Consider the following 27,813-nt stretch of genomic DNA (forward strand, 5'->3'; position numbering starts at 1 on the left):
GTTATCTAATACTCACTCGTAGGATAAGAAACCGTATGTCTTCCATCATCCGCATACCTTACCAACACCAGCACAAAATAATAATAATCCTAATCTTCAAGCTAAGCTGTATTTCTCTTGTTGGTTAATGCACGTTGTGGAAATTTCATTTTAGGAAGCTTGTTTGATTAGCAAAACAATCTGTAATCTATTTTTTAATCCGCAACATTGATACAAACAAGCTTTTTTCCCCCAGCCTACCTTAGATCACACATGTTACCACAAACCAGATGTATCAAAATCTTTACGGGCTTTAAATAGTTGAGAGTTGGCTGTTTTATAAAGATCCTCTTTAAAGCTGTATTTTTGTGTCCTTAAAGTTAAGTGCAAAGAACTATGTTTCTGCACTGTAAAAATCATGTATGGTACTGGTAGTGGTCCTATAGCAGTTTACGTTAAGATGCCTGCAGGAATTAATTTATTTTTATTTACAATGCGCAATAGGTGTTTAATCCTGCCTGGGGCGATGGGAGCGTTATACCTGACTCCGCTAGACCTTGTATCCCTCCTCCCCACCCTTCCCCTGTTAAGTCCCACCTGGGGATTTTTGTTACTTGAGATTGGAGGAAGTATATACAGCAACCAAACTCTTAAACACTTCTACTGTGTATGCATTGTATTTAGTTGGAAGTGTTTATCGATCTACAGGTTACAGTATGGTAGGCAGCTTTAAAGCTAGGGAGGCAGCAGAGGCGGCTGGTGTTCCCACCAGCCTCCATAAGCTCCTAAACAGACTCTTTGGAGCCTCCTGCTCTGCGTTGTCACCTAAAGGCACCCCTCTTCCACTGCTAAAGGCACCTTGCTGGCTAGGTTAGATGCTGAGGCTGGGTGCTGTGAACATTTTCTTTTCTTTATTTGTTTTTTCTTTCAAAGAACTAAAAAAGCTTAAATAGATACGTGATCTTATGTGAACCTAAGGTCTGATCTAGTAAATACTGTTAAATGAAAGCATTAAGGAAAGGATACATTTAGCTTGGGGATTTTAAGCATGTAGTTGAGTGCTTTCTGGAATGGGCTCTTCATGCTTTTTGTTTAACAGCTCTGTAGCTTTCAGTTGTAAACGTGACACCTGGTAGTAGTCGGTTGCTTGTGGAAGTTACGCTAAGAACTGACTTAAGCTGTACAAACATACGCTCTCTCTGGGCTAGTTATCACACATATTAGCAAAACCTCCACAAAGTCAATATTATAGATGAGTAAAGAAAACGTTCTCAGACGACGCGTGCCAAAGTGCTGCACTTGTACAAACTAATTTATTTTTCATTCTTCTTGCTGAGCATGAACGTTGTTTCTTGGGGAATGCACAGTCATATGTGGTGCTGTAATAAACCAGTGACAGCCCAGTAAGTACCAGGGAGTTAGTGAAAAGGGTGTCTGGTAACAGATTGCATTAATTTGCATAGCTTTAAAACTGTGCAAATTTGGCTGAGACTGCAGAAATCCAGTCAGTAACGCAAGATGTACTTTCTCCTTTTGAGAGAGTAATAATTATTTTTTTTGCAGTCATATGCATGTGAATTCCTTGTGTGCCAATGTCAGACTCAACTGGAGTGTTTGGAAGATGTCTTTCCTTCCATCCCAAGGAGTCAAATTCTTCTAAATTATCTCTAATACCATTGTTAGCACATGCTTTTTTAAAAAAAAAAAAAAAAAAAAAAGCAAGGAAGAGTTTCTTAAAGGCTACTGCAGTTGATAAAACTAGGTAAAATACTGTCGTCCCCTTCTTCACTATCATAGCCGTCAGATGCCTGAATGCAGAAATGCCTCTTGAGTGGCAGCTTAGCATGCTCTGCACAGGTTACTTTGAGTCAAGTGCTGTTCTTCCTCTTACTACTGCCAGATGCCAGGTCTTAAACACCCTATAGGTGAGGAACTGTTTCTAGTGTTTAATCAAAGATATCATTTGGTTGGTTTTAGTTCACGTCCTTTTGCTGTGCATTGCTGGACGAAAACTGGTGGGTTTGTGTTTGGTTTTTTTTTTTCTTTCTTTTAGTGACCACTTACCCACATGGCCCAGGTAGAATAGGTGTTTCACCGCTGCTCTTCAGAAGAGAGTTCCTCCAGTTGTGTGTGCTTTCTAGTGTGTGTTTTTTTTTTTTTTTTTTTTTTTTCCTGCTGGACTTGGGAAACCTGGCAGGTATTTCCCAAGCATAGATCTGTGATTAGACTCGGTGCAGACACAATTTCATAACACATCTTCTGCCCTTGAAGCATGATTGTCAGTAGAGGTTATGGTTTAAAGCTGCTAAGGTGTCTTGAGTTATAAAACATCCAGTCATATTTATTGTAGGTGTGACTTAGAGGCCTCTCATTTATTTAACTTCCTATCTAGTCAGTATTTACTCTTGAGGGAGCCATATTTTTTTGCATCGAAGCAACTGTTTAAAATATACTCATGTACCTGACCGTACTGCTTTAATCATAAGTAGCTGTATGTGAGCTGTTACTTAAAGCCATGAAAAAATGTTTCAAGAAAAACTTGCTACATGTGTTCTGATTCAACCCTTAGCTATGCAGGAGCAGCCTAATCTAAGAGTGGAGAAATGCTGCTTTTAAGAATTATCTCCCTTTGGTCAGGCTTTGTTGGAAACTGTGCTGCTACTCGGTTTTCTTGATTAGGTTAGGTAAGTGAGACACTTGAACATGCTTCAGCATTTGTTTAAATTACTAAAGCTTAATGGGGGTGGGGGAAATAAAAGCCTTACTTATAGCAACAGTTAACCATATCTTCTGGTAATTTTTACAAATTGTGCAATTATGTGATTACAAATGGATTTCTAAATGCCAAAAAATGCCTTTCTTTAAAGTTAAGTGTTAGTTTTGAGGAGTGTTGAAGATATCTAATTTCAAAGATGAGCCTTCAGGCACTGTAAGGAACTTGCTGTTAGTCTTCTGTGCAATATCTTTTTTCCCTTCTGGGTGCTTTAAGTATATACTGTATGTCTTATTGTTTTGATCAGTATGTTTTAAGAGTGTGTATATTGGCTAATGATGGATTTTTCTGTACAGCATGATGGAAGATGTTTTAAAATTTTGCACTTTTCTAGGATTTGCAAGTTTGTAACCTAACAATTTTTAAGATGCACACTTTTGTACATAACTAAATTAGCTTTGTATATATTTAACATGGGTATGAAGCAAATAAAAATCATTGAATGCATAAGTTCTCACTTTATTAATAGTGCAAAAATGAAACTAATGGTGCGAGTACACTAAATGAACAATTCTTTCATTATGCAGGTAAAGCTAGGCAACAGGAACAACTGACTCAATGTCCTGACTTAATTGTGTTAAGGTAACTTTCTTTGGTGGGAGAGAAGTTAAAGTGAAGACATGAAGGCACAGATCCTTTCAAACTAAGAATAGCTGCGATTACTTGAGTATGATAATAAAAATTTTGCCCTTGGTGGGGGGGGGGGGGGCAGCGGCATATCTGGGAAGTGACTAAACAGGTTGGGGAAGAAAAGAGCCCACTATTGCATATTTAAGATCTTCCTTTGTAAAGTGAAGCCCTTCCACCCACCCTGGGACTAGAAGCATCTCTTCCCTTGCTCCCCATTGCCTTCCCATGTGCTGACTTTTGCTGCAGCATAGGCAAGGCAACAGCTTTTGGAGGTTACTGTCAGTCAGGAGGAAACTGAAATCTGTTCCAGGCTCATGTTCAGTTGGTTTCTTATCTCTGTAACCAAGACAAACAATGCCATAAGCTTGAACAGGAACTAGGACTACTGTGCTTCCATCTGTTACTAGCAGGGATAGAACAGTCTTTATTCCATGACTAGCAGGGTTTTGACTCCTTCCCTTCCCTGCATCATGGGCTATATGTATTAGATTTCTTAGTAAAGTTCGTATGACTAATAACAGGAACAGGACTTCCCTGGTCCTAGAATTCAACAAATTAGGGTCAAAGTGGCATCCCCCAGTAACACAGCACAGCCTGACTACTGGAGATGTCCCGTGAATAGTAGCTACAGTTCAGGAAATAAGCAGCAATGGATGCAGTGCCACAGCACTGCCTGGGATAAGTTGGACTTCCCTCACAGTGCTGGCATACTTCCTGCTCCCTTGGAGCATAAAGCAGTATTTGTATTTTCCCCCAAAAGAAATGGAGGCAAGGGATTAAGGAACTTCTAACTTGGAGGACACACACTCAGTGCCAGGAGTCTAATAGCAGTCTGTTTTCCTTTCTAGCTGAAGGAGGAGATTCATTCAGTCAAATTCAAATGAAGCATTTACCTCAAAAACAGCTGTGCTCCTGTTACTCCTTGCCAGGTGTCTTTGTCTCCTTCCACTAACTGCATCGCACCTTCCTGCAACCCCTTAGATAGGTGGAAACGTTTTAATATTATTTGCAAGCTATTTGGAAGGCCAGAATGCTTGTCATGAGCCAGCCAATGTTTGAAGTGTAGCTTTTCATGACTACAAACAATTACAAGATTTTCTCAATCGCCAGTTTCTAACAAAGATGCCAGGACAAAATAGGTGAGTTGCCTTGTTTTAGAAGTTAGTTTTCTTGTGCGCTTAGTTTAGTTTTGCATTTTAAAGAAGGCTATACAACCCCTTTCAGGAGGAAAAGGGGAGGAAAAAAAAAGGGAGGGGGGGAGAAAAGGAAAATGTGTTTGTTCCCAAATTCCACTACTCTCTCTTTGGTTCTCGTGTAATCTGCCAAGTGACAGCCAGCTGGGTTTGTTAGTGGACAAACTTTATACTTCAAGCTCAGAGTGGGCACAGGGACAGGAAGTTCCCAAGGGAGGGAGGGACCCCAAGTTCCTCCTCACTCAGACATACTGCAATTATACACACACTACTGTGAATAGGCAAATACATCACCAGCCACCCACGATGATTAAAACAGAAGTATGAATGTATAGGAAGGGGATGTATCCTACCATCTACATGCACACCACCCTCAACTCGCATGTGCTTTATGGCAGCACCAATTTGTCAAGCCACTGGCCTAGTTAATGTTTTAACAACAGGACTCCAGGCATTTAACATGCAGTATGCATTTAATTTGTTCTAATCCATTTTCTACAGGTGATGAAAATCCAGTGTTGAAACTGTTAGCAAGAATGTAATCAGTCTTCCACACCACAGTTCTGTCAGGCTTGTCAGGTAGGGGAGCCCACACTGAAAGCTAGCAAGGAAGCATTTGAAGTGTTGAGGGCTACAGCTGTGAGCTCCTTGACTGGGAGCTACTACTCACCAGAACCAGAGGGGTGTTTGGTTCTTCATGATACTGGTGAATTCTTTCTTCTCTTGTCTCCTGCAACAGGAAGATTTAATGAGTACAGATTTAGCTGCCCAGGCAGTAAATTAGGCCTTGGAGCCACCCAAGTACCCTGACACTGAGCAGCTTCACAATGTTAAACAAAGCAGGCACTTCCTCCTCAAGCAGAATGCTTTGTTTGATGAGACTAACGCACTGAAGGAAGCGGCAGTATTGACTGTAGCGCATCCATTGACTTTACCCTGCATCACTAGCAACTGCTGCAAACTGAACAAACAGAACCCACACAATCCTAACCCTGAAAAGCCCTGAAAACTCACTTCCATTCAATTCATCCAGTGTTTTTTTTTAAACGCCACCTCTATGCACTCGCCCTCAGAACAACAGCACTGAAGGAGGTGGCGGAAGCAGGATTCCTAAGATGCGCTCTTCATGAAAGAGGGTGTTGAGCCATGGATTTGCACTGACTAAATATCTGCTTGTTTGTCCTCAAGTAGGAACTACACTGGAGAATTTCCTTCTGCTAACAGATCTGCCGTATTTCTCGAGAGTTACTGCTGCTGAACTGAGCGACAGAAGTTAAAGAAATCGAACCAGACGGATTTGTTGGTAAGGAAACAGAGGAACACAGCAGGCACTTGGTACAGCGCAGAGCTTACCCCCTCCTCTCAGGGAAACAGCAAGAGTTATTCATAGGGAGAGGAGTTTATAGGGAGAGGAATTTTTGCTTATCTGGAGACAAGCAAGCTGATTAAGTGAGCATCTACAACTTCTAAAGTCTAGAAGCACATCCTGATCCTCTATCTCTTCTTTTGTACTCTTATTCTAAATACTTCTGCTAGCCCTAGAAAAAAAACTTTTATTATAAGGAAGAAAGTAGTTGGGCTGTTACAAGACATGCACTGCAGAAATTGTGCCCCCAGGAACTGACTCCAAACTTGGGCTATTCAAGCATTAATTTCTCCTTACAGTGGAGGCGTCCATCTTTGCGCTTGATTGTTAGCGTTTTACTTTCCGCTATGCTAGTTAAACTTGCTTGATCAGTACTGCAGTGCCAGACAGTACTGTAGATTACTAGGCATGCTCTCTGCAGGGATACTAGTGTTAGGTATTTTTTACATGGCAGCTTTGCATGCAATTGCAGACTCTCCCTGCTCTGATAGTTCCTCCAGATCTTTTTAAGTCTCTTGAGGTATGTTTAAATCCAGTCTTCTAGATAGAGTAGCAGACCAACAAGCAAGACAACCTATGGCAGAACTTCGCGGAAACACATTGCATTGTATTGTGCGTTAAGGTTTGAAGCTTACCCCTTAGTTTTTCTCCAATCCCTTGCCAGGTATGAAGCAACAGTATTTCAGACATTGCAAAGTTTCCGTTTGTGAAAAACACGTTGTTCTAACCCAGTAATACTGTTGCCAACTCATCACTCAAAGAAGAGCTTGGGGAGGCAGTAAAACATTATATTGCCTCCCTGGGATTTCCAACTGCACTAGGAAGCAGCTGTTAAACATGTTACAGCTTTGTAAAGCCTGGGAAATGCATGCTATCATTACACCTTTGCATCCTGGTTACTGTATTAACTCTGGTATGCTTTACTTAAGCCCATTTGAGTGCTTTTAAGATCTGGATCCAGGTAGTGGGGGCTGATGTTAAAAGGAACGAAACCTAGGGCCTGGAGGGAAGGTGGATAAACAATGGGCGTGTCGTTGGTTGTGCTGGTGGTAGCAACACTGGATCCCATGTAAGAAATTCCATCCCGAAAGACAAAAGTAGCAATGTAGCATGTAACATCACCACTGAAGACGGTGTTTTACAGCACCTTCTATCAGTCTCAGAGATCCAACAGTCAGATCAGGCTTAGTCCTTCTAGCTCATTTTGGTTCTAAATTTATTGGTGAAAGGGTAAGAAACAGAAGAGCAAGAGCTCAGGATCTGAGGTGGGCTAGAGGTTTCAGGACATGTACAAGTCTAGTTTGTGCATGTCACAGTTGTCAGAGGACCAACTGCTGGATGTCCTGTGTTCCCAGCTCCGTGACCCCCAACACAAGAGAGAACGTTTAAGGTGGTCACTGAAGACACTGGACTTTGCTATTAGGAGAGGAGGGACTTGCCTACATTGCAGTTACAGGAAATACCTCAACTAGCTATAAACTAGCTCCTTAGGAGAGTAGATTAGCTGAAGCTAAGCACTGCGCTGCCACAGCATCGGCTTAATGGTACTGTGACTAGAGTTAGTTCAGGTTTGAACTATGCTGTACAGTGTGTACCCAAAGAGTGCTGAGGTCCAGTTAATGCACCAGCCCTGCATTAGCGCAGTCTTTATCGCATCTGTGGCCTTTTGAACTCTTAGACTTGGGACACCATTTCACCTAGACCTGAAATCATCTTCGATGGGAGCTCTGGATTTAATTCTCTTGATGGGAAAGAGCCAGAATAGTTGCAAGCACCCTTAGACAGCAGCCTTTTCTGAGAAGTGCTTTTGCTCTGTGTAAAATAGAGCACTGGAAGGTCTTTGTGAATTCTACCTTGTAGGGTTTCCAGAATGAGTTGCTGAAGGCAAGGGGAAGCTGCAGTAGTTTGGGAAGGAGTCGATCTGCATCATCTTTAAGCAATGACAGTTTCCCCATCTCACCAGCCAAAGCAGATTATTCAAGGTTTCAAGGGGGAGCAAGGTGGCCTTGATACCTCGTGTACGTTTGAGAGCTTTCCTACTAGCTACATTCCAGAGAACTTTAAAACCATAGGATATGATCTCTACTCTTACCTGCCTCTTGCACTGGCACTGTCTGTGGATTACACTAGCGAGTCCTGTGGCGTTCTCGAGGTGTCTCCCTGGCAATCCAAGATGAAAGTCTCCTTGTGTGGAGCAGAAGCCACATATCTTAAACAGCAATTATATGTCTCAAGTATATAAGAAATTGTGCAGTATGGCAGATCCTCTACTAGTCAGAGAACTGGCTAGGTAACTAATTTTTGCGCAGCTGAAGATAGCTACTTACTGGTCTTCATATCATCAATGAATTGTTGCCTTGAGGTTTTCCAAGAGTCCTCATCTTAGTGCATGAGCTGTTTCAGTTTTTCCTCTTTCAGCTGAGATTCATACATGGAAAGATCCCACGCAAACATGCAAGTATCTGGATGCTGCTGAACAATTTGTAAAAATAGGCTATCTTGAGAGAATTGATGCTAATATAATCAAATAGCTATCCAGACTTTGGAGAGGGACCCAAACATTTTCTGGGTTTTTTTTTTTGTGTGCAAGGTGCATTGACTGTCTCTATATTAAGACAGCCTAGCTGACCTTCCTTCTTGGCAGCTGGCCTTTTCAAACATATTGTGGCTTGCATAAATCTGCCTGAAATTATATAGCACTTGCCCAGTTGTACGTTGCTGCGTGAGCACCTTGCTTCTATTCTCTTCCATGGGTGGTGGTGCTTCTCTTTCCTTAATGAGATCCAACAAGCCAGAATGGGCTGCTGCCTTGAAGGGCTCAATGGCACTTATTCTTCGCAACTCCAGTCAAGGAGGTACCTAAAGTAAATATACCATTTTCTCACTTACTGTACTAAGTGGCACATATGTATGCCAGTCTATTTTTGGTTTATTAGCAGACAACCTGTAGCTTGAATACAAAGTGGGCAACACAAAGGAGGCATCTCAACCTGCAAAATACGGGTTCTGGACACAGGTCGAATCCTGCACTGCTCCAAAGTGGTATTTCAAATTGAGGGGCTTGTTTCTAAGATACTAAACATCATTGTACTTCCCAAGGTGTTGCAGTCCCATGTCCGGGAACCTGCTCTAGAAGGACAGTTTGGAGCCTGGCAAGACAAGAGCAGCAAAGACTAAATGACAGCCTACTCTGGCCCCAGACTTCTGTGCACCACCCTGCAAGGGCGGTCTCAGTGTTTCAAGTACGTTAGAGACCAAGATGTAGGATGAGCTTGGGTGTGTCTCAACAAAAACTTCTGCACAAGATCCTGCCCTTCTCATTTGGCCTCAGTTGTGCAGTTGTTACCTCCTGCAGAAAAAAGAATCCAGCTTATTTAACATGCTTTTACCATCTACTTTTAATGAAGCCCTTACAAACTTGCCACACTCAACGTTTCCTATACTCTATTCAGGGTTGTAACCTACTTTGAACAGCAATAAAGCCAGAAGCTTCAGAAGAATGCCGATTTGGCTGGCCACGGGCTCGTGCCCTGAGTCACGCTTGCAGCACTGACATTGGCTGTTTGGCAGGAGATATTGCTTTAATGCCCTAGCATGTGATACTAGGACTATGCTCAGTTTGAGCACAGTAGGCCTGAATCCCTTAGACCAGATAAAGTGATAGATTCAGCTTCAAGAATCGTGCTTTTACCTCTGAAGTGCTGTTAAAATGAATAATTTGAAACTCACTGGAGAAACGGTGCCATTGATAGATCTCACCTATTTCCTTCTTGACTTACCGTTCCTCAGGGTAACGGAAGTACTGTTTTTTATAGCTTCTAATAACTGCTAGGCCTGACTCCTTCATTCTTGTCTCTGCAGTGCAAGCTTTGAGCAAGACTAAGCCAGTGCCCTGCGTAAGCTCTCATCAAGCAAGTAAAGCTTACCTATAAACATTGCTTCAGATTTCCTTACAGCTTCCACTGGATCACAAGATTCATGAATGCTGTCCAGCCCATAACCTTAAATGAAAAAATATTTACTTTTGCCAGTTTGGCTTAGAGGAGGGTTTGTCTGTGTTCTCCTTCCCCCCGGCTCCCTGCCACGTACGTGTCTTACAAGACAGCCGGGGAAACTCTACCGCGTATAACGCCGTACCACGCGCAGTCCTGCGCTGGTGCAGGGGCCTGTATCCGGCTGTGCCCAAGCACGCGTTCGCTTTATGGATGCGTTTGCTCAGCGTCTAAAAGAGCAGAGGATTGCCCTGAGCAGGTGCAGGCGGAGCGTTACCACCGAGCGAGAAAATTAGCGGTGGGAAGAAGCTGTCGGTCTTCAGTCTGGCAGAGAGTCGGGGCAGGCTGCGCCAGCGTTGCTCTAGCACGCGTAGTATTAACAACTGGTCTGAAAAACAGTTTTTATGAAGATTAAGAGGGTCAGCTTTTAAAATTTTCCCTTGCAGGGAGTCAGCAGAGTAGAGGAAGTGCCCGGAGGCCCAAAAGAAGAGGGACGTGTGGCAGCAGCCATCCCTCCGCCGGCGAAGGAGCCAAGCGCGCTGCCGGAGGAAGCCAACAGCGGATTATCGCTACAGTAAGGGTCCGAAGTTCCCCGGGGTGGTCAGGGGCAGCAGGCGGGGGCGTCGCCGCGGGCCGCCCCGCCAGGAGCGTTGCTGTTCACCAGGGAAGAGGTGTTGCCTGCCCGAAACGCCGGAGTTGCCCCCCGAGGAAGCGCTTGCAGCGGTGCTGGCAGCGGGAGAGACGCCCGGCCCGGCCCGGCCCGGCCCGCCCCTTCCTGCCCCGCCGCGGGGCGGAGGCGGAACCGCCGCCGCCGCCGCCACCGCCCGGCCCGGCTATGCTGGACTTCGCCATTTTCGCCGTTACCTTCCTGCTCATCCTGGTGGGCGCCGTGCTCTACCTCTGCCCGGTAACGCGGGGTTTTGGCGGCCGGTGCGGGTTTGGGGCCCGAAGACGCGCCTTGTCCGGCTTTAGTCCAAGAGCCGTGGGGAGCGCAGCCGGGCTGGGGGGGCCCGCGTGAGGCCGGAGCTCAAGGGGGCTGATGCGTTTCCCTTTGCTCTTTAGGCCTCTAGGCAAGCGTCAGGGATCCCCGGCTTGGCTCCGACTGATGAGAAGTAAGTGCTTTCCCTCTTCCCCGCTGCTGCTCGCGTTCAGCCTGGCTGAACGCTGTTCGCGACCCGCCGCCCCCTTTGCGTCCCTCAGGGATGGCAACCTGCCGGATATCACCGCCAGCGGCAGCCTCCACGAGTTCCTGCTTAACCTCCACGAGAAGTACGGCCCGCTCGTCTCTTTCTGGTTTGGAAGACGCCTGGTGGTCAGCCTGGGCTCCATTGATCTCCTGAAACAACACGCTAACCCCAACCGGCTGCGTGAGTGTCCTTTGTCTTCTCTTTGATTTGGTTTTGTTCTTTCTGGCCTTACTGGGCATCAGGTGTCAAAGGCAGCTGGGGTTTCATCCTGTGCAGAAGGAGACTGAGACTGACTTTACAGATGAGGAGATCAAAGTGTGTCTTTGGTCCTGCTTACTGGCCTTGAATATCAGCGACCAAGAGTCGCTGCTGTCCAGTGGCTATCCGGAAGTGAGTTTCCTTGTGTCTTCTGCCTTCTCCCTACAGGCAAACATTCCCAAAAAGCATCATCCTCGTTAGTCACTTAAAGCAGCAAGGCAAAGAGCCCGCAGCAGCTTGAAACCTACTTTAAAAGCAGCTTGAAATGTGATTTGAGACAAGGAATTTTGTTAAGTTAAGTCTGAGAACAGGTGTGGTGGTCTATAGTACCTCTCTCTTATGGCTCAGTGCGGGGATTTTAAAGTATTATTTGCAGAAGTCCCTAAACTTTTGTTTGTCTTTGGGTTGTAGAATTTTGCGCTGGAAACCTCTGGTGATCTTCCAGACTGGGAGATGGTCAGTGGTGCTGGTGGCTGAGTTAAGGCTTTTAGCCCGAGGGAAGGTACAAGGGGTATTATAATTTAGGTTGTAAGTCTCTTGTGTGAGTGTTTTGCTTCATGACAGGGTAACGATTAGTTAACTAAGTTGATGTTTGGGTTTAACCTAATGTTTTTCAGTTTTCTTTTCAGAGTTTAACAAGGTACAGGTTGCACACCCCCCAAATTATTATTTCAGGCTGTCCGCGGGCATAGGCAGATACCTCAGCATTGTTTCATGCTGGGGTCGTGAGGGGGAATTTTCCTGTACGGTGGCATGACAGACTCAAAAAAAATTGGTGATGATCATGGGAGTAAATGAAGATCAATGAGACAAAGCGGTAGCAGTGCCACTCCAGAAGGTGGACACCAATCCTGAAAGATCTGAATGCACTCAAGTGTGTGTGGGGGAGAGGGAGCGGTCCCTTGTCAGAGCTCAGAGAAGTGACAGGCCCACAAGCAGACAAGTTCTCAGAAAGGTACCAAATTTTGGAGGGTACCCAAATACTGGAGAGAAACAAATGCAGTGCCTGGATTTAAATTTAGGAAATGAAGTGACCTAGGCACCTACAGGGTAGTCTGACCTACCTCATATGCCAAGGGTTAAATACATTTTGTAAGGAGGGCGATAAATGGGAAACGCGATGAAGTGTGGTCATACCATAATTCTTTGATAATCAACCTTCTAGATGAGGAGAAGGGGTAGAGATGGCTTTATGTCTGGGTTTGAGTTCAGCGTTTGCTTGGATACCACCTGGGTCATTAGTGAAGCTGGAGGTAATAACGGGATATGAGAAGCATAAGAGGAAGTGAGGTGGGATTGTGTTGGGAAAGAGAAATGCTGGGCTAGGGAGAGAGGTGAAATAGTTGAATCTGGCACTCCCACTTGTGTTAGGAGCCTGCTCTGATGGCATTGCGCTGGGACCCCTTGTCAGCGCAGGGAAGTGGCATGGCAGAGCGAGGAGCTGGGTAGCCTGCGGGGCTGGCGTAGCAGAAATGGGAAGGAGAGAAGTAAGAGCAGGCTGCATTCAGTGTCTGCAGCGTGATATGGCCACGCAGAAAAAAGGGATGCATCAAGTGACGTATTTTCTGTAGAGAGATGAAAGTACCTAGGCTATTGCACAAGGTGCAAGTGAGCCCAACCTGGAATCCTGTGTGTAGCTCAGAGCCCCTGTGCTCACAGGGATGATTTTGAATAGAGGAGGTGCAAAGAAAGGCTGCCAGCATGCTCAGAGGAGTGGGGAGCCTGTCCTGCAAGAGGAGCTAGGGAGAGCACGTTTGGCCCAGCAGAATGAACGGATTAGAGGGGATCTTCAGAAAGGCAGCCACACCAGGCTTGAGAGGGGAGGATGTTCTTGTGTACTGTACCAAATTCAGGCCTGAAAAAAGCAGCAGTATTACTCACACCAGTGCTTTCCTCTAGCACGGTTGCTCCTCAGAGATGCTCAAACTTATTAGAAGTGAGGAACGTCCTCTCTTACTACTTGTTTTTCCTGGAGCTTTGTCTGAGACGTAAACAACACATGGCGGTTGAGTGGCTGCAGCAAGACTGTTTTTGTACCTGTTCCTGGTAGGTGGGAGTAGGGGTTGTGGTAGCTCTCAGCCATGAACTGGCAGAAGGGCATCTTGCAGTTTTGTTGGAGGCATGGCATTGCCCTTATCCCCCCTGTGCACGTAGTGCTCTGGGCCAAGAGACAGCCCACTGTGGACTGGGGTGTGCCCGTCACCTGACTCCCCAAGGCCACATGTAAGCTCTTGCACTGTGACTCCTCCTCGGCCAGATGGTGTAAGGCTGCAGCTGAGGCCAGAGCAGAGCCGCCTTTTGTAAATTGATGCTTGTTGGCCTCCAAGTTTTGAGGTGTTGGGTTTGGCACCAAGTAGTGTAGAAAGCTGTCCCTCATGTAGGGCACGCATTGCAGGTGTGGATATGCTTATCAGTGAAAGAGAAAGATACGGATAGTGCCCTGAAGTTGAAATTGTATTCATAATTATTGAGAGGTTCCCAGTGCCAGGACGGTGCTTGTCCTCATGCTTAAAGCTGTTACAATTTCAGTGGAAGTTCTGGCCTCTTAAAGCTCAGTTGGGATTAATTTACAAGGAAAATTCAAAGGAAGTAAAAGTTTGCTACTGGGACTGGCAGTTCCTGAGGGAGACTCTAGGGTAGCAATCCAGACCTGTGAAAGGTGTGAATGAGAAGGTGGACTAACTCAAGTTTTCCAGAAGCAATGGGTTCAAAATGCTGTGGAAAACTCCTATGAGTTGATGTGGCCTTTTGGGTAGGGACGGTTAGGACAAAAAACTCATAGGCTGCAAAAGCAGATTGCATGCCACCTCCTTCAGGAAACGGCTGATGCTCTGTCAACACTTATACTTCAGACTGGTGCACACTGAGCGCTAGAGATGGTGCTGTTAGTCCTGGCCTGCTTGAGCAGCGATATGTACAGGGCAGCTTCAGAGGTCCTTTCCATCTCTGATGTTCAGTTCTGCTCAGCACCTGTTTTGGCTATCCAGGGTTTGCTCTTTTCCCTGTGTTTATGTGCAGTGTTATCCAGGACAGCACTCTGAGGTTCTTGTGAGGAAGGAAAGGGTTCCTTGTAAGTGGCAGAAACAGTCAAAATTTTGATACGCTTCGCTGAAAGGGCTGGAAACGTAATCCTAGAGCTGTTTTCAAGACTAGGGCAAAGCAAGAATTCTGAGGGAGCATTGGCAGTACAGAGCACGTTCTCCAAGAGAGAGTTTGTGCCTTGTGGAGTCACAAGTCTCCTGTGGCTGAGGAGAAAGAGCCATCTTCCAAATGTTATGAGGAAAGGGCGGCCCTCAGCAAAGGGCAACCCGGGCTCTGTGGACCTGGGTTCACAGTGCTGAGCACAGCACTGGCATGGGGCTGCCAGTTTGCACTAGGGAGAAAGTAAGGAGAAAAAAAAAAAAAAAAAAAAAAAAAGAGTTCACTGCTGACCCAGCAGTTTTCTTTCACACACACCAGGAGAACCTTGCGATCTTCGCAGACAGTGGTGCACAGCATCTTCTGGCCTCTCTCTCCAAATGTCTCTGCTTGCCAGCTCTGCTGTGTGGTCTTTGCCACCAGCCACATGTCTTTCTGGCTACCTCATTGCTGTGCCTAGCTCTGCCAGGGCCAGTCAGCGTGGGGTCATGGTGTGATTAGCAGGAGCCACCCCATGGCAAAGTGCCTTGGAGGAGGAATGGGCGGCAGCAGCCAGAATTGCGTTAACAGCCTGCTCCATGTGCAGAGCCGTGGGTGCCATCTGCCAGGCCACGCAACACCTGCGTGTATTCCTTATCATTCAAAGTGAGAAAGAGTCTGAGAGAGAGAGCTTTGAAACATTGGAAGGGAAATGGTGTGGGAGAGGAGCATTCAGGCGAGTTGACTGTATTTCTGCCTCTGCCCTTGTTAGTTGCCTTTGTTTCATTAGCTGGTAAGTCCCCTGCAAGCAGGGATCATCTCTTGTTGGGTGTTTGTCCAGTCACATAATGAGACCTTGATCTCAGCTGGGAGTCCTGGACGCATCCATGATAGGTAGAGTCACGTGTCTCTGGCCCAGCCTCGATGTCTTCTGATGCCTCAGAGACGTTACGTTTCATCTGGGAGAAATAAGAGGCAGTGATAAACAGTGAAAATATCTGTCTTGGAAACCCCCTGATCATTGCTTCTGTATAGTTCTTTAATAATTCTGCCAGTTCTGCCAGACCCATAGAAAAGTTTGCAGGAAGGGAAAAGCATATGATAGGTCATGCTTCATTGCACAGATTTGCATTTGCCTTGATTCCTAATCTGCTCTGGCAGATTTATTAAATAGAGGCCCCTGGTGGTGAAATTTAAAGATCTAACTGTAGCCATGGATATGGAAGATGGAGGTAATGTGTTTCTGTCTAATATGCACACTGTTGCAAGCATCTGTGTGTAAGAAAGATGGAAAGTTAAATGATGAGAAGTAGAAAACGTTCTGTAGCTTAATGGGGTACTTTTTTCTGTAAGAGGCCTGCAGCTTCTCTGCTGGAGGCAGTCCTGGCTGAGAGGGGTAGATGTTAGTTTGGGGAAAAGCTCATCAGCAGGGAGCTCAGTGCTCCTAAGAGAAATCGTGCAAGAGCAGCAGGAAGTCCAGTTAGGTTTGCAGGGTCTGTATTGTGAGATGAGGAGTGCAGGGAGCAACCTTTGGCTAAGTCTCTGATGCCGGCTGATGTGTCCTGGTACATAGCTGTGGCCAAGGCAGGAGGGCGCACCAGTTGTCAGGGAGGGGAATGTGCTGGGGAGGCTGTAAGTCAGGCTGGAGGAGAAGGGGAAGGAGAGTGTGACGCTCACTACTGTGCCTGCGTCGATACAACCAGCCTGCAAGCTGGGGACAAGGTTCCCAGGTACTGCTGCTAACAGCATTGAGAAGAGCTACTCGCTCGAGCTCTGTTGCGCAGCCAGGAGGCAATCTTTGCAGAGGGAGTTGATGGTATCCTGGCACAGAGAGGAGTCCATACGGGGTCCCAGCCCACGTGGAGCAAGAGAAGTTAGACACCCCAAAGAGACCGTTCCTGGGGAAAAGCGCCATGCCTTGCTCACGGCCCGGAAATGGCAGTGCCCAAAGGACCGCCTGACTTTGCAATGTTTTTTCCTTTATTTGCTTTCAGTGGATCCATTTGAAACAATGCTGAAGTCCTTCTTGAGGTACCAGTCCAGCCTGAATGGGGATACAGGGGAGAGCCTCCTGAGGAGAAAGCTCTATGAAAACGGTGTGACCAAGTCCCTACAGAGTAACTTTGCTCTCATCCAGAAGGTGAATAACTTTGCCTTTCTACCGCATAGAAGCTCTCTGTGGCTCGTAGGGGCAAGTTTAGCGGGAGTGATCATGAGGATAAAAGGGGCTGCATTCAAATTAACCCTGAAATGGTAAGCATCTGAGAGAGAAAGTCATGCTGATGTCTCCCTGCCTGTTCAAACATAGCGTGACTATTTGGTTTCCGTTAGCTCCGGTGGATTAAGGGTGAAGGGCTAGGCTTGGTGACATTTTTTGCCAAGACCACAGATGGAGTTAAAGATACTGAAGCATCTGGAATCTAGGTTTATTTCCCAGCACAGGAGGGGAGGAGTAAAGATGGAGTCCCAACCAGCTGTTGGGACTGCAAACAGATGAAGAACTGTTCTATTGACTGAGTCCAGCAACCAGAACATAACGAGTTTCCCCAGTCTGGAGCTGGTTTAAGGTTTTTTCTGTGAAAGAGGGAACAAGAGAAAAGGATAGAGCTGTATTAAAGTGGGAAAACCTTGGGGACAGACAGGAGACCAGAGGCTAAAATGTTACTGTTCAATTTTACCAATATGAGGAAACACTAGAAAGAGCATAGATTCTTTCCATAGCCATGAGAGTGTGGCCACCTTAGGAGCTGGGTGGGAATGCCTCCAATTTGGAGTATGTTTCCAAAGTAGTTTGTTGAGATCAATGCTAACTTATGATTTCTTCCCTCCTAAGCTATCAGAAGAGTTGCTAGCCAAATGGCTCTCCCTTCCTGAGTCACAACATGTGCCACTCTGCCAGCACATGCTGGGCTTTGCCATGAAGTCTGTCACACAGACAGCTATGGGGAGCAGCTTTGAAGATGACCGTGAAGTCATCCGATTCCGCAGGAACCATGATGCAGTAAGTGTCACGAAGAGCCAGGAATCCCTCTGCAACGTTTTTCCAAGCCAACAGCATACAGCTTGCATCTGTGTACAGTTCAGCAAGGGATAGCACAAGCTACCACTGACGCTTGCACGCTGAGCTGATTGCTCTAGCCATGAGTGCCCTGCCTCAGTTGTTGCAAGCTGATGCTATCAGAAAGATTCTGCGGTTAATCTTACTGTCATTAGACTAAGGCTGGGTGCTTAGAAAGGAAATCAGATGCATATATCCAATGGCAACTGAGAGGTATTTGGTACATAACTCAGTTCAACTCTCCTGGGAATGCCAGTGAAAATTCTCCTTTCTAGAACTCTTCTGAAGGCTCTGTGACATTGTGGAGACAGGAAAGTTTGGGGGTGGCCGCATCTGGGGGATGATAAATCTGCTGGTGATAGGGAGAGTAATAACTGGAATGGGGCATGGTGTCCTAAAAAACAGATGAGTTTCATGTGCAAAGGAAGTCTTTTTTCAATGTTTTAATTTTCCTGAATGAGGAAGCATAAAAGGGTCCCAACAGTCTCTGCGTGTGGTGAGTGACAGTGCTTTTCTCTCTGTCCTTCTTTCAGATCTGGTTTGAGATTGGGAAAGGTTTCTTGGATGGGTCCCTTGACAAAAACATGACTAGGAAGAAGCTGTATGAAGACGGTAGGTTCCTCTCAAAATCTCAGACTCCCTCCCCCTCCGCTCTGGTTAACGCATGTAGTTAGCTAGCGTACAGAAGTGCTTAATTTGCCCAGCTGTTGTGGCTTTTCTGCAGACAGAATCACAGAATGGTTTAGGTTGGCAGGGACCTCTGGAGATCATCTAGTCCAACCTCCCTGCTCAAGCAGGGCCCTCTAGAGCATATTTCCCAGGATCACGTCCAGACGGGTTTTGAGTATCTCCAGGGAAGGAGACTCCACTACCTCTCTGGGTAACCTGTTCCAATGCTCTGTCACCCTCGCAGTGAAGAAGTTTTTTCTCAGGTTTAGGTGGAACTTCCTGTGGTTCAGTTTCTGCCCGATGCCGGGCACCGTAGATAAGAGGCTGGCCTCATCCTCTTGACACCCCCGCTTCAGATGCTTGTACACGTTGATGAGATCCCCTCTCAGTCTTCTCTTCTCCAGACTGAACAGGCCCAGCTCTCGCAGCCTTCCTTCATAGGAGAGATGCTCCGGTCCCCTAATCATCTTTGTAGCCCTCCGCTGGACTCTCTCCAGTAGTGCCATGTCCCTCTTGTGCTGGGGAGCCCAGAAATGGAGACAGACTTGATTATCCTGCCAGAAGCTACTGCATGTGTCCTCTCTACTTCCACAGGAGATCAGGTATTGCTGTTTCACAGCTGAGCGACAAGCCTGCCGTTGTGCAAGAAGTCTGTAGGACTAGAACTAGAGTCTCTGGAGGCTGGAGAGAATTCTAGGAAGTATCGGAGTGTGCTTGCTCCCTTCCTGGTCTCTTTCCTAGCTTTTGACCTCTGTTAGAGGCAGGCAACTGTGCTAGGTAGAGGCAGATGGAGCCGCTTGTTTCGGCCTGTATGGCCGTTCTTATGATGCCCCGTTTGGCAAGTTTGCTGCCAGGCCAACCTCAGTCACTCACAGGCTAGAAGTCAGGAGTACAGAGCTGCAGCTTCAAGGGATACCTTCCATGTGTCTCCTACATGATATTCCAAGGACACCCAAGATTTTCAGGTCTGTTATGGCAACGCTTGTATTTCTCGCAGTGTTTCATAGTGGGTTTTTTTATTTTTCAGTTGTCCTATTTTTTCGGTTGTTAATGCTCTTCAGTATTGATTGATAAGGCGTTAAACAAAAGTAGTCTGTATGCAGAACTGAGGATTTCCTTGTAAATCCTCTAAACCTGATGTTTCCTTCCTTATGTTGCTGGCCCTGTGGGTTTCAGAAGCTTAGATCAAACACTGCCCTGCTGAAGCGGGCTTCCCCACTGGACGCGTGTTGAGGATTGCTTCTGATTAGTAGTAGGACAACATACTACGACACAAACTCCAGCTAGCGAGGCTTGGTGTTTAAGTGTTGTTGACCTTCCTATGCAAAGAGGAGAAGAAGAAAGGTAATTCTAAGGTTAAGGGGCTGAATTGGGCCTTGGAAAACCAAGGTTCAGCTCCACCTTAGGCTCCACGTTTCCTTAATAATCTTGGACAGGTCATTTATATTGGGTAGCCAGCGGCATCTAGGTCCCTAACTCCACCCTATTCCCACAGCAGCTACTAGGAGTTAGGCATCCGAATGCATCTGTGTGAAAATTCTCCCAAGTTTTCCTATGTTCCTTTCTTTATCTATGCAGGCTGTTTAGCATGGAGCCTTTCTCTTGTGCACCATGTTTGTAGAGGTCCTAGCAAGAGGGGGACTGTCTGTGGTTGGAGGTAACATAACACTTTAGTAATTACAACTCTAGAGGCCGTGCAACTGGTGTTATGTGGTTCACGCCTTTTTATGCGGGCTGGTTAAACATGTTATCTGATGGTTCGACACTAGCTGTTATTTGACCTTCCCTTACATGATTTCAGCTCACAAAGTGCCTGTCTTGGTTATACCTATAAGGCTGGCTTTTTTTAGGAGACCTGTCATATTTTGTTCCTACGTTTTCAACTATATTGGAAATATCACCTTCCAGATTTAAACTAACAGGTTGGCCCAGAGGCTGCTTCTGTGAGACCAGCGGCAGCAGCTGGTCTGAAAATGGGCTTGGGGAGATATAGTCAGTCCTCTGTAGCTCTCAGGATGACCAGGTTTTAAAATAATCATTTTTCTGTGTGTCCTAAGCTCTGATGGAGATGGAATCCACCTTAAGGAAAGTCACAAAGGAGCGCCGAGGCAAATCATTCAGCAGGCATGTCCTCATAGACAGCTTACTGCAGGGGAGCCTCAGTGACCAGCAGGTCTGTGCAGCTGTTATGTCATTACAAAGTAATGAAGTTTTGCTAGATCAGCAGCTAATTACATTGTAGCCCTTGATTAGTTCCAGTTTTTGCATCTTGTTCAGTCCAGATTCCTTACTAAGACAGTTCTTTCTTTGTTTCTTTCTCCATTCCTCCAGTCTGTAATTGCATTAGATTTTGGTCGTTTTCCTTGTCTCTGCTTTGTCAGTCGTCTTCACAAGCTAGAAATATACTAGTATTAAGCATCTGTCTCAAGTGTCATTTCTGTGGAAGCGCTAGAGAGAGTTCAGTTCATTCCTTCCAGGTTTTCTACTCTCTGCACTAAAGGGGTTTCATGCACTCAAGTGAAGGATGTGCTGCTTCTCTTTAATCCTTACAGTCTTATGGACTTCATTCCCTGAACCAGATTTTATATCCTAGATTCTGGAAGATACAATGATTTTCTCCTTGGCGGGATGCGTAATCACTGCTAACTGTAAGTACAGAACGCAGGTAGCTTTCCGTCCTCAGATTCGGCTGTCTAAAAATGTATGTGATGACGTGGGACTTATTTTAGGCTAACAAAAAGCGATATTCATCATCCTGTTACTCCTGTGCTACAAATATATTAAGGCAGCTAGTTTTACAGCAGGCTCTTGACAACGCCTCACAGTTAGTGAGTTGAAGCTAAGCTGTGGTTGACAACTTTGCCAGTTTTCAGCGAACCTTAGAATTTCTTCCTGCTGCTTTTTGCTTGGACTTTAACCCCAGCCAACTGATGTTAAATTTGATGAAAGAACACCAGAAGATGCAAGCCACAAAGACATTGACCTAAAATAGTTTCTGACATTTGGGAGGGGAATGCTGTTATTTGACTAGCTGCTTTGGATTTCTGGGGGATAGGTATGTTCTACATGTGAAAAACTTTCAAAGGAGTTACTTTGGGATTTGTACAAAGATTATGGAAAAAGCAAACGAAAAGACAAACTGGACCTGTGTAAACTCTCTGGTAATAGGGGGATGATTTGAACTTAGCCCCGTGATTATCAGGCCCCATACCTCTGCCATGGGGCTGGAACTCCAAAGAAAACCTCCCAGATGCAGCTGGGTATTAAAGAATGTGGAAAATAAATCTGGCAGCTATGACGATAGACTGCCCCGAGAACGTCCTCTCCAAGTACCCAGGAAGACTGTTGTTTTTAGGGGAATTGACTCCTCAGAGTTTTCCAGATAGGTCTCATACGCAATTTGAAATGGTAGAAACGTTTGCTTGTAGCATCCTACATACTTATTTCATATGCAAAGTTTCTTTCTCATTCTGCTATTGAAGATGTCTTTTGAGTACCTCACAAAAGAGATATAGGGGAAACAAGTGCTGGCCAGCCTGATACAGAGAACTATACTGTTCTTGTCCTTCCTTGTCAGGAGCCCAGGTATTGGCTCTCTGCAGCAGCTGTCTGACATGTGTTGAGGAAACCTGTAAACAAGGGAATTTTCTGATAGTGTGGCCAAATCAGCCTTTCAGTTGAATGGTTGGTCTAATAACTCTGGTTCCCCAGAGCGGGTGGTTGCTAGAGTGTCACAGCTGTTTGGTGGGAAAGAGAGACGCTGTGACTGACCGTTTGCTGGGCTGTGTAGTCTCCTTCCCAGAGCTATGAGGCTGCATAGCTTGATCTCCTGCACAGCTTTGTCTTGATTCCTTTCCCAGTGTGCACCTGGGCAATCTATTTCCTGACAACCTCCGAAGACGTCCAGCAGAATCTCTACAAGGAGGTGGATCGTGTTCTGGGGAAGGGACCAGTTACACCTGAGAAGATCGAGCAGCTCAGGTGGGTCCCTTGGAAGGAATGGGAGAGGGATGTTATCCCGGTTATCCCCTGAGATGGGGACAGGAGCTCCATGTGTTGGAGGCTGGTACGAGCCTACACTGAGCCAAGAGAAGGCATCCGAAAGCTACTCTGTTTTTTTCCTGGAAACAGTCAAACCACAGGATGACTTGCAGCACAGACCAAATCTTTGCTATAGGGCTCCAGACAGGTGGACCAGGCTGCTCCCTTCCGAGCGTGTAGAAGAAACCCTCTAGGTTCATTTGCAGAGGAAGAGAGCGCAGACTCAGTGCCCTGGCTGCCTGAAAAACACTCTCTGTGCCAAGATAAACCCAGGAGTGTGTGTCCCATCAGCCACTAGTGAAGCTTGGATGTACCAATGGCTGCACCAATACAACTGAAGCCCTTTAAGGAGGCAGGTTAATTCAGAGTAAGAGTTTGAGAATACCATCTTTGTCCTGTTCTCCCTTGAGGGCTCAGGTTGGGAGTTGAGTGGACATTCAGTTTTGGGGCACATATCAGTCATGTGGTATGCTCTGCATGAGTTGGGGCTTCAGAAGGGAGTAAATGAGAACTGAGATTTCCTCCTGATCTTAGAAGAGGCCACACAGCAAGGATGGGACAAGGACAAATGGCTTATCTCTCCTTTGGGTGCAGACACTGGTCATGTTGGTAAGTTTTACCTGTAAGATTACGTTTTCAGAAAGGAAGCAAGACGGACTTGTTTCACTGCTGAGAGCTGTCGGGAGCCCAGAAGTGGTGGGAGAGCTGTTAATGGAAACAGTGAAGACTGTTTGTCCAATTTTGATAAATGTGTTGGCTACTTGGTAATTTTTGCCTTAAAACCTTGGGGCCTTGGACAGGAGAAACTGAGAATCTGAATTTCCTACCAATTCTTGGCTGCACCACAGAGCTAGGATGGGTCCTGGGGATGGAAGTTTGTTTTTTTTTTTTTTTTAAGTTTTGAGGGACATATGAACCACCGCGGTAAATTTTACCCAACAGTTAAGGCTAAGATTAGGGTTTCAGTAGGAAAGAAAGGAATATTTTAGTTTCTTACAGACTTTGACATTCTTCACAGAAGCAGGATGAAGGGTAACGTTCAGAGAAGCAAATGGATCATGCAGGACACACACACACAAACAGAGAATTAATTCTGATGGATGTATATATTGGCTACTTAATAATTTTCACCCTTGGGTTAGGATTTCAGGAAGGAAGTCATGAGGACCTGGAGTTCCTGTTGATCCTTGTACAGGCCACAGAGTGAGGATGAGAACTGGTGTTTTTGTGGACAAATAGATAACATTCATTTTTCATACCAGTAATGGCCACTCTAAGATGCTTTTCCCCAGGGTTTCAGAAAGAAAACAATGAGAAATCTGGGTTTCTCACTGATGCTTGCATGTACCACAGAGACAGGTTTGGAGCTGGTGTTAGGAGAAGTAAACTTGTCTGGTTCATGTCTTGGTTTTCCAAAAGTAGAGGTAATCTTAGTAAGTTTAACAGTTGGAATAAAGTGAGAAGAATTCAAAAAGAAAGCATAGAAAATGAAATGACAGTGTTGCTGCACGCGAAAAATCTTTCTGAAGGGCCACAGAACTAGGATGATGACGGGTAAAGAGTGTGCCTTTGTTTTCGGTGCATCTGTTGGCCAATTGGGTAAATTTTATACTTGGGCTAGTGTTAGGGTATCAGTGAAGCAATACTCCTCCGTATGTGGGTTTTCTGCTGCTTTTTGTATGGGTAAGATGCCTAGGAAAAGGGATTGATGTGTGTATATGCCTTTTTAGCAGGGTTGGTTTGGTTTAAAATCTGGAAAAAGCAGGCTGAATAGAAATGTTGATAGCCTTCTCTAAAAGCTAATAACTAAACGTTATAATTAAACTGACAACTAAACTGACCGAGACTCACTGGTTGCAGATACTGTCGGCAAGTCCTGTGTGAGACAGTGCGAACAGCAAAACTTACCCCCATTGCTGCACAGCTGCAGGAGTTGGAGGGCAGAGTCGACCAACATACTATCCCCAAAGAGGTAGGGCAGTACTGGGAGCCTCAGGCCACCTTCCCTTCCTGGAGGGGTATCTGTTGTTCGTTCTTCCCTCATAGTTCTTCCAGTGGAGGACGAGGCAGAAAACCATGTCTTTTGCCACTGTTTAACCTGAGCAGCTGGTCTGTCACTTGACAGTACCATTTACCTCAAAGTTTGCCATGCTGTTCCTCTGTGAAGAGGTTCTGGGAACTCATATTCTCTTCCTGAGCAGATTTGTTTCTGGTTTTGGGTCCATCAGGGTTGAAACATCTTTTGAAGGGGTCTCTGAGCTCAGCTGTGCGTAAAAGAGCATGATTTCAGCTGATCACGTCCACCCGTATTTCCCACACAGCTTCCATTGCAGAGAATACAGGAGTCTGTACAGACATGCCAGTAAGAGTGGGGTAATGGGTTCAGGCCCTCTCTGACCACCAACAGTTGCAGCATGGGCCTTGGAATGATAAAATCCTAACCTGTGGGCATAGGAATCTGTGGATGCATACAGCGTATTATCTTTACAGGCATTTCTAAGCCACCTGTTGAATATGAGTCGTCCATAGAATAATCCTTCTCCAGCAGGGCTGTCCAGAGGTGCCTTTAACTGTGCATTTTTTCTCACTCTGACATACGTGTTCTAATTTTCTTTGCAGACACTTGTGCTTTATGCTCTTGGTGTGATGCTGCAGGATAGTTCATCTTGGCCTTCACCATACAAGTATGTAGAATCAGGACCTTTATTACAACGAATTCCTTTCCTTCTTTAATTAATGTTCTTTAGGTCTTACTTCCATGCACAGCCTGTTTGGCTGCAGGACCTGCCTTAAGCAGGTTTTGGCGATGAAAGGGAGCCTGCAAGAAAATCTGTTTATGAAGATCCTGGTTTGCTTGTCTACATGGTGGGGAGGGATTTGGGGGCACTTCAGGTTGTGATCCTCCCAGGCTCCAGTATGTGAGTACATTATAGTTTACAACAGATTTTTCTCTTTTTTTTCTTTCTTTTTTCTTTCCCCCCCTTTTTTTTTTCTTCTAGACACACAGTGCTTCCCTGGCAAATGCTGGGAAATTCTTTTTAAGGTGTTCTGTGAGAGAAAAACATGATTTGAACGGTTTTGGAATCACTGCTTGTCACCATGAATGGTGCAATGGTGCAAGGGAGGAAACATCAGTCAGAAGCCTGGGTTTTTCAGGGGGAAGGAAATGCTGCTCCCTCGTTACTTCTGCCTGTGAAAACAAAACTGAATCCAGGCCAGTATTCTGGAGGTTAAAGGAAAAAAAAAACTGCTGTAGCTTACTGTGGCCTCCAGGTGGCAAATGTTAACATCTGTCTGACTTTGCTTAGGCTAGGAAAAAATGTGGGTCAGTTATTCTAGAGAAACGGAAGAGACAGCTGTGCTCTAGGAGAAAGAAAAGAGCCCTGAGAACAGCATTTGTCATCTCCTGCAAATGTAGCTCTTGTAGAAGGGTCGGGCGTTGATGCACCGATCTGTGAAGGTCTCGCCAGGAGTTGTCCGCTGGGATAGGACATGCAGTGTTTGGGGCAGGTTCCCTGGGGCCTCCTGGGAGGGACAGGAGAGGACTGCTGTGTTCACAGCCTCTTTATTACAAGGAGAAGGAGGGTGGGGTTGTGGCTGAGCCTGGGGCAGGTTTGTATGTGTGTGATGGAGATAGGAGATCAGCGCTTTGTGATCCTTTCACCCGCCTGCTGTACAAAAACACTGTGTATGCCTGTTTGTCCTCCATGTATTTTTTTTTTCTAGACAGCTGCATTTTCTTGCTTGTTAGAACATCTGTAATTTGTCATGTCAGTTCAGCGGGAATATAAACTGGATGCTGCCTCTACTGAGGGTCAGCACCAACATGCCTTTTGACTTTAATAGAAGCAGGGCTACAGTTCTTGGGTGTTCAGGCAGAGAGCCAAAGGCTTGAAGTATAAGCGGAAGAATTTAGCACAAAATGAAAGGGAACTGCCTTCCAGCCATCAAATTGCCTGTTTTTCCTTCTGTAATGCCTTGTGTTTAAATTGACTGATATTTGATTAGTGTCCTTTTGGTTCCTTGATTATGGGAATCTTATTTTAACTCATGCCAGCCCTGGATGATAGTTTTCTCACAGCCTCCACCAACCTAATGCTGGAAGCCACTTTTCTCACTTGAATGAGTCACCAGCTTCCCTCCCCCAGCACATCTACATCTACATCCATATCCACATACACACACCAGCTGCTTAACAAGGAGGGTGAGGGGCAAGGAGAAGAGGGGAATATTTTTGGAAGCAAGAGAGAGGGAGGCAAATCAGATTGCATGTGCCCTGGGGGAACAGAGGGCAGGTAGCAGCAGCATCAGCTCAGCTGTGTGCTCCAGATAAATACCCACTGTTGAGAGGTAATGCCTGTTAGCTCCAGCCCTGGGTCATACTAACTCAGTTACTCAGCTTTTGAACCAAGCTGGGACGCAGCTGGCCAGCTTGGAACGTAGACAGAGTGGATGGACAATAGCCTTCACATATGTTTGTGGAATTACCCAGCATGGTTTAGATGGAAGAGGCTTTGGATCGATGCTGTTAGCAAATTAGTGAGATTCTGTCTTTCACTGCCCGTTTCTTATTCTCATGTGTGTGCAAGCATGCCCAGGGGAAGGATCCTGTGGCTGCACAAAAAGCCTCAGTGCATTTTGTCTTTCATAGATTTGACCCTGAGAGATTCAATGAGGAATCGGCCATGAAAAATCTCTCCATGTTGGGTTTTTCAGGAAGCCAGGAGTGCCCGGAGTTGAGGTGAGCATAAGGAAAGAGGTCTGTCCGCCCCTCTGTGGTAGAGGGGAGGAAAGGTCATTTTAGCCTATTCCTGTTACTGCTGAGACAATCTGTCGAAGCTGGCAGTTGTCCTTCAGCAGATTTACATCATAGCAGGATTTTTATTCTCGTTCTTCTCCCACCTCCTCCCTCAGGTTTGCCTATATGGTGGCCACAGTTCTGCTGAGTGTTCTGGTAAGGAAACTGTACCTCCATCCGGTGAAAGGACAAGTCATGGAGACCAAATATGAGCTGGTAACCTCACCAAAGGAGGAAGCCTGGATAACGGTGTCTAAGAGATGTTAAGAGCAAGCAAAACAAAGGGCTGAAAGTGCCAGCAGTGAAGTTCTGAGCAAGGGCTGTAGAGGGAACCATGCTGGCAGCATGCTGACTCAGCTGAGGAATTTTACATCCCGATTTTGTTACCTTCCATGTTCTTTACTACACCCCCTGCTTGGGTATTTTTTCTAACTCAACCAATGGTCATATTAAAGTAGATTTAATCTATATGCTTTCTTTACACTTGCTTTTGGATCTCTAGCCATAGCCTTGCAAAGGAATCAATAAAACCTTGCAGTGGTTTCTCTATGAACTGTCAGGTGTCAGCTAATCAAAGACCAGGCTCCTGGTTAGCCCAGCACCTCTCCAACAGCAGCCAGAGCTGGATATGAAACACTGCCACGGGGATCGTTTCTTTCTGGATCCCAGCTAGAAAGACCTTGGAAACACAAGGACAAAGTCTTTCTCTCTATATAGGTATTTTTATTCTATCTATCTTTCCTTCCCTTCAG

The 27,813-nt window shown here is 45.8% G+C and overlaps 2 protein-coding genes across 5 annotated transcripts in view; one reads left to right on the forward strand and one right to left on the reverse strand.

The window, feature by feature from the left end:
• The window catches only part of LOC104153025 (alpha-aspartyl dipeptidase-like), a 31,769-nt gene extending 21,215 nt beyond the window's left edge, over nucleotides 1-10,554 (reverse strand). The window contains exons 1-5 of one of the 3 annotated variants that reach the window (XM_068947992.1): nucleotides 9,868-10,554; nucleotides 8,269-8,800; nucleotides 8,034-8,125; nucleotides 5,246-5,305; nucleotides 4,276-4,358 (exon numbers count right to left, since the gene is read on the reverse strand). In XM_068947992.1, the coding sequence (XP_068804093.1) occupies nucleotides 4,276-4,358; nucleotides 5,246-5,305; nucleotides 8,034-8,125; nucleotides 8,269-8,278 (245 nt within the window). In that variant the 5' untranslated portion in view covers nucleotides 8,279-8,800; nucleotides 9,868-10,554. Of the gene's footprint in view, nucleotides 1-3,627; nucleotides 5,306-8,033; nucleotides 8,151-8,268; nucleotides 8,801-9,867 lie in introns of those variants that run through there. The other 2 variants (XR_011141805.1, XR_011141806.1) reach the window with 2 other exon arrangements.
• A 139-nt stretch (nucleotides 10,555-10,693) lies between these two features.
• Nucleotides 10,694-27,529, forward strand: CYP20A1 (cytochrome P450 family 20 subfamily A member 1). Of its 2 annotated transcripts, none has more exons than XM_068947990.1 (13): nucleotides 10,694-10,840; nucleotides 10,996-11,045; nucleotides 11,134-11,300; nucleotides 16,490-16,635; nucleotides 17,329-17,496; nucleotides 18,087-18,165; nucleotides 20,280-20,395; nucleotides 20,816-20,870; nucleotides 22,083-22,203; nucleotides 24,124-24,235; nucleotides 24,883-24,947; nucleotides 26,915-27,004; nucleotides 27,178-27,529. In XM_068947990.1, the coding sequence occupies exons 1-13, from the start codon at nucleotides 10,769-10,771 to the stop codon at nucleotides 27,326-27,328; spliced, it is 1,392 nt and encodes a 463-aa protein (XP_068804091.1). In that variant the 5' UTR covers nucleotides 10,694-10,768; the 3' UTR covers nucleotides 27,329-27,529. The 2 variants fall into 2 exon arrangements, with proteins under 2 accessions (XP_068804091.1, XP_068804092.1); XM_068947991.1 differs by having other exon boundaries at nucleotides 10,712-10,813.
• The last annotated feature ends 284 nt before the right edge of the window (nucleotides 27,530-27,813 follow it).

This window comes from Struthio camelus, chromosome 6 (genome assembly GCF_040807025.1).
Source record: "Struthio camelus isolate bStrCam1 chromosome 6, bStrCam1.hap1, whole genome shotgun sequence".
In the NCBI taxonomy this organism is placed as follows: Eukaryota; Metazoa; Chordata; class Aves; order Struthioniformes; family Struthionidae; genus Struthio; species Struthio camelus.

Coding starts and splice junctions, on each gene's coding strand:
- CYP20A1 (XM_068947990.1), top strand. CDS start 10,769: ATGCTGGACTTCGCCATTTTCGCCGTTACCTTCCTGCTCATCCTGGTG. Junction 17,497..18,086: donor TCCGCAGGAACCATGATGCA/GTAAGTGTCACG, acceptor TCCTTCTTTCAG/ATCTGGTTTGAGATTGGGAA. Junction 27,005..27,177: donor CAGGAGTGCCCGGAGTTGAG/GTGAGCATAAGG, acceptor CTCCTCCCTCAG/GTTTGCCTATATGGTGGCCA.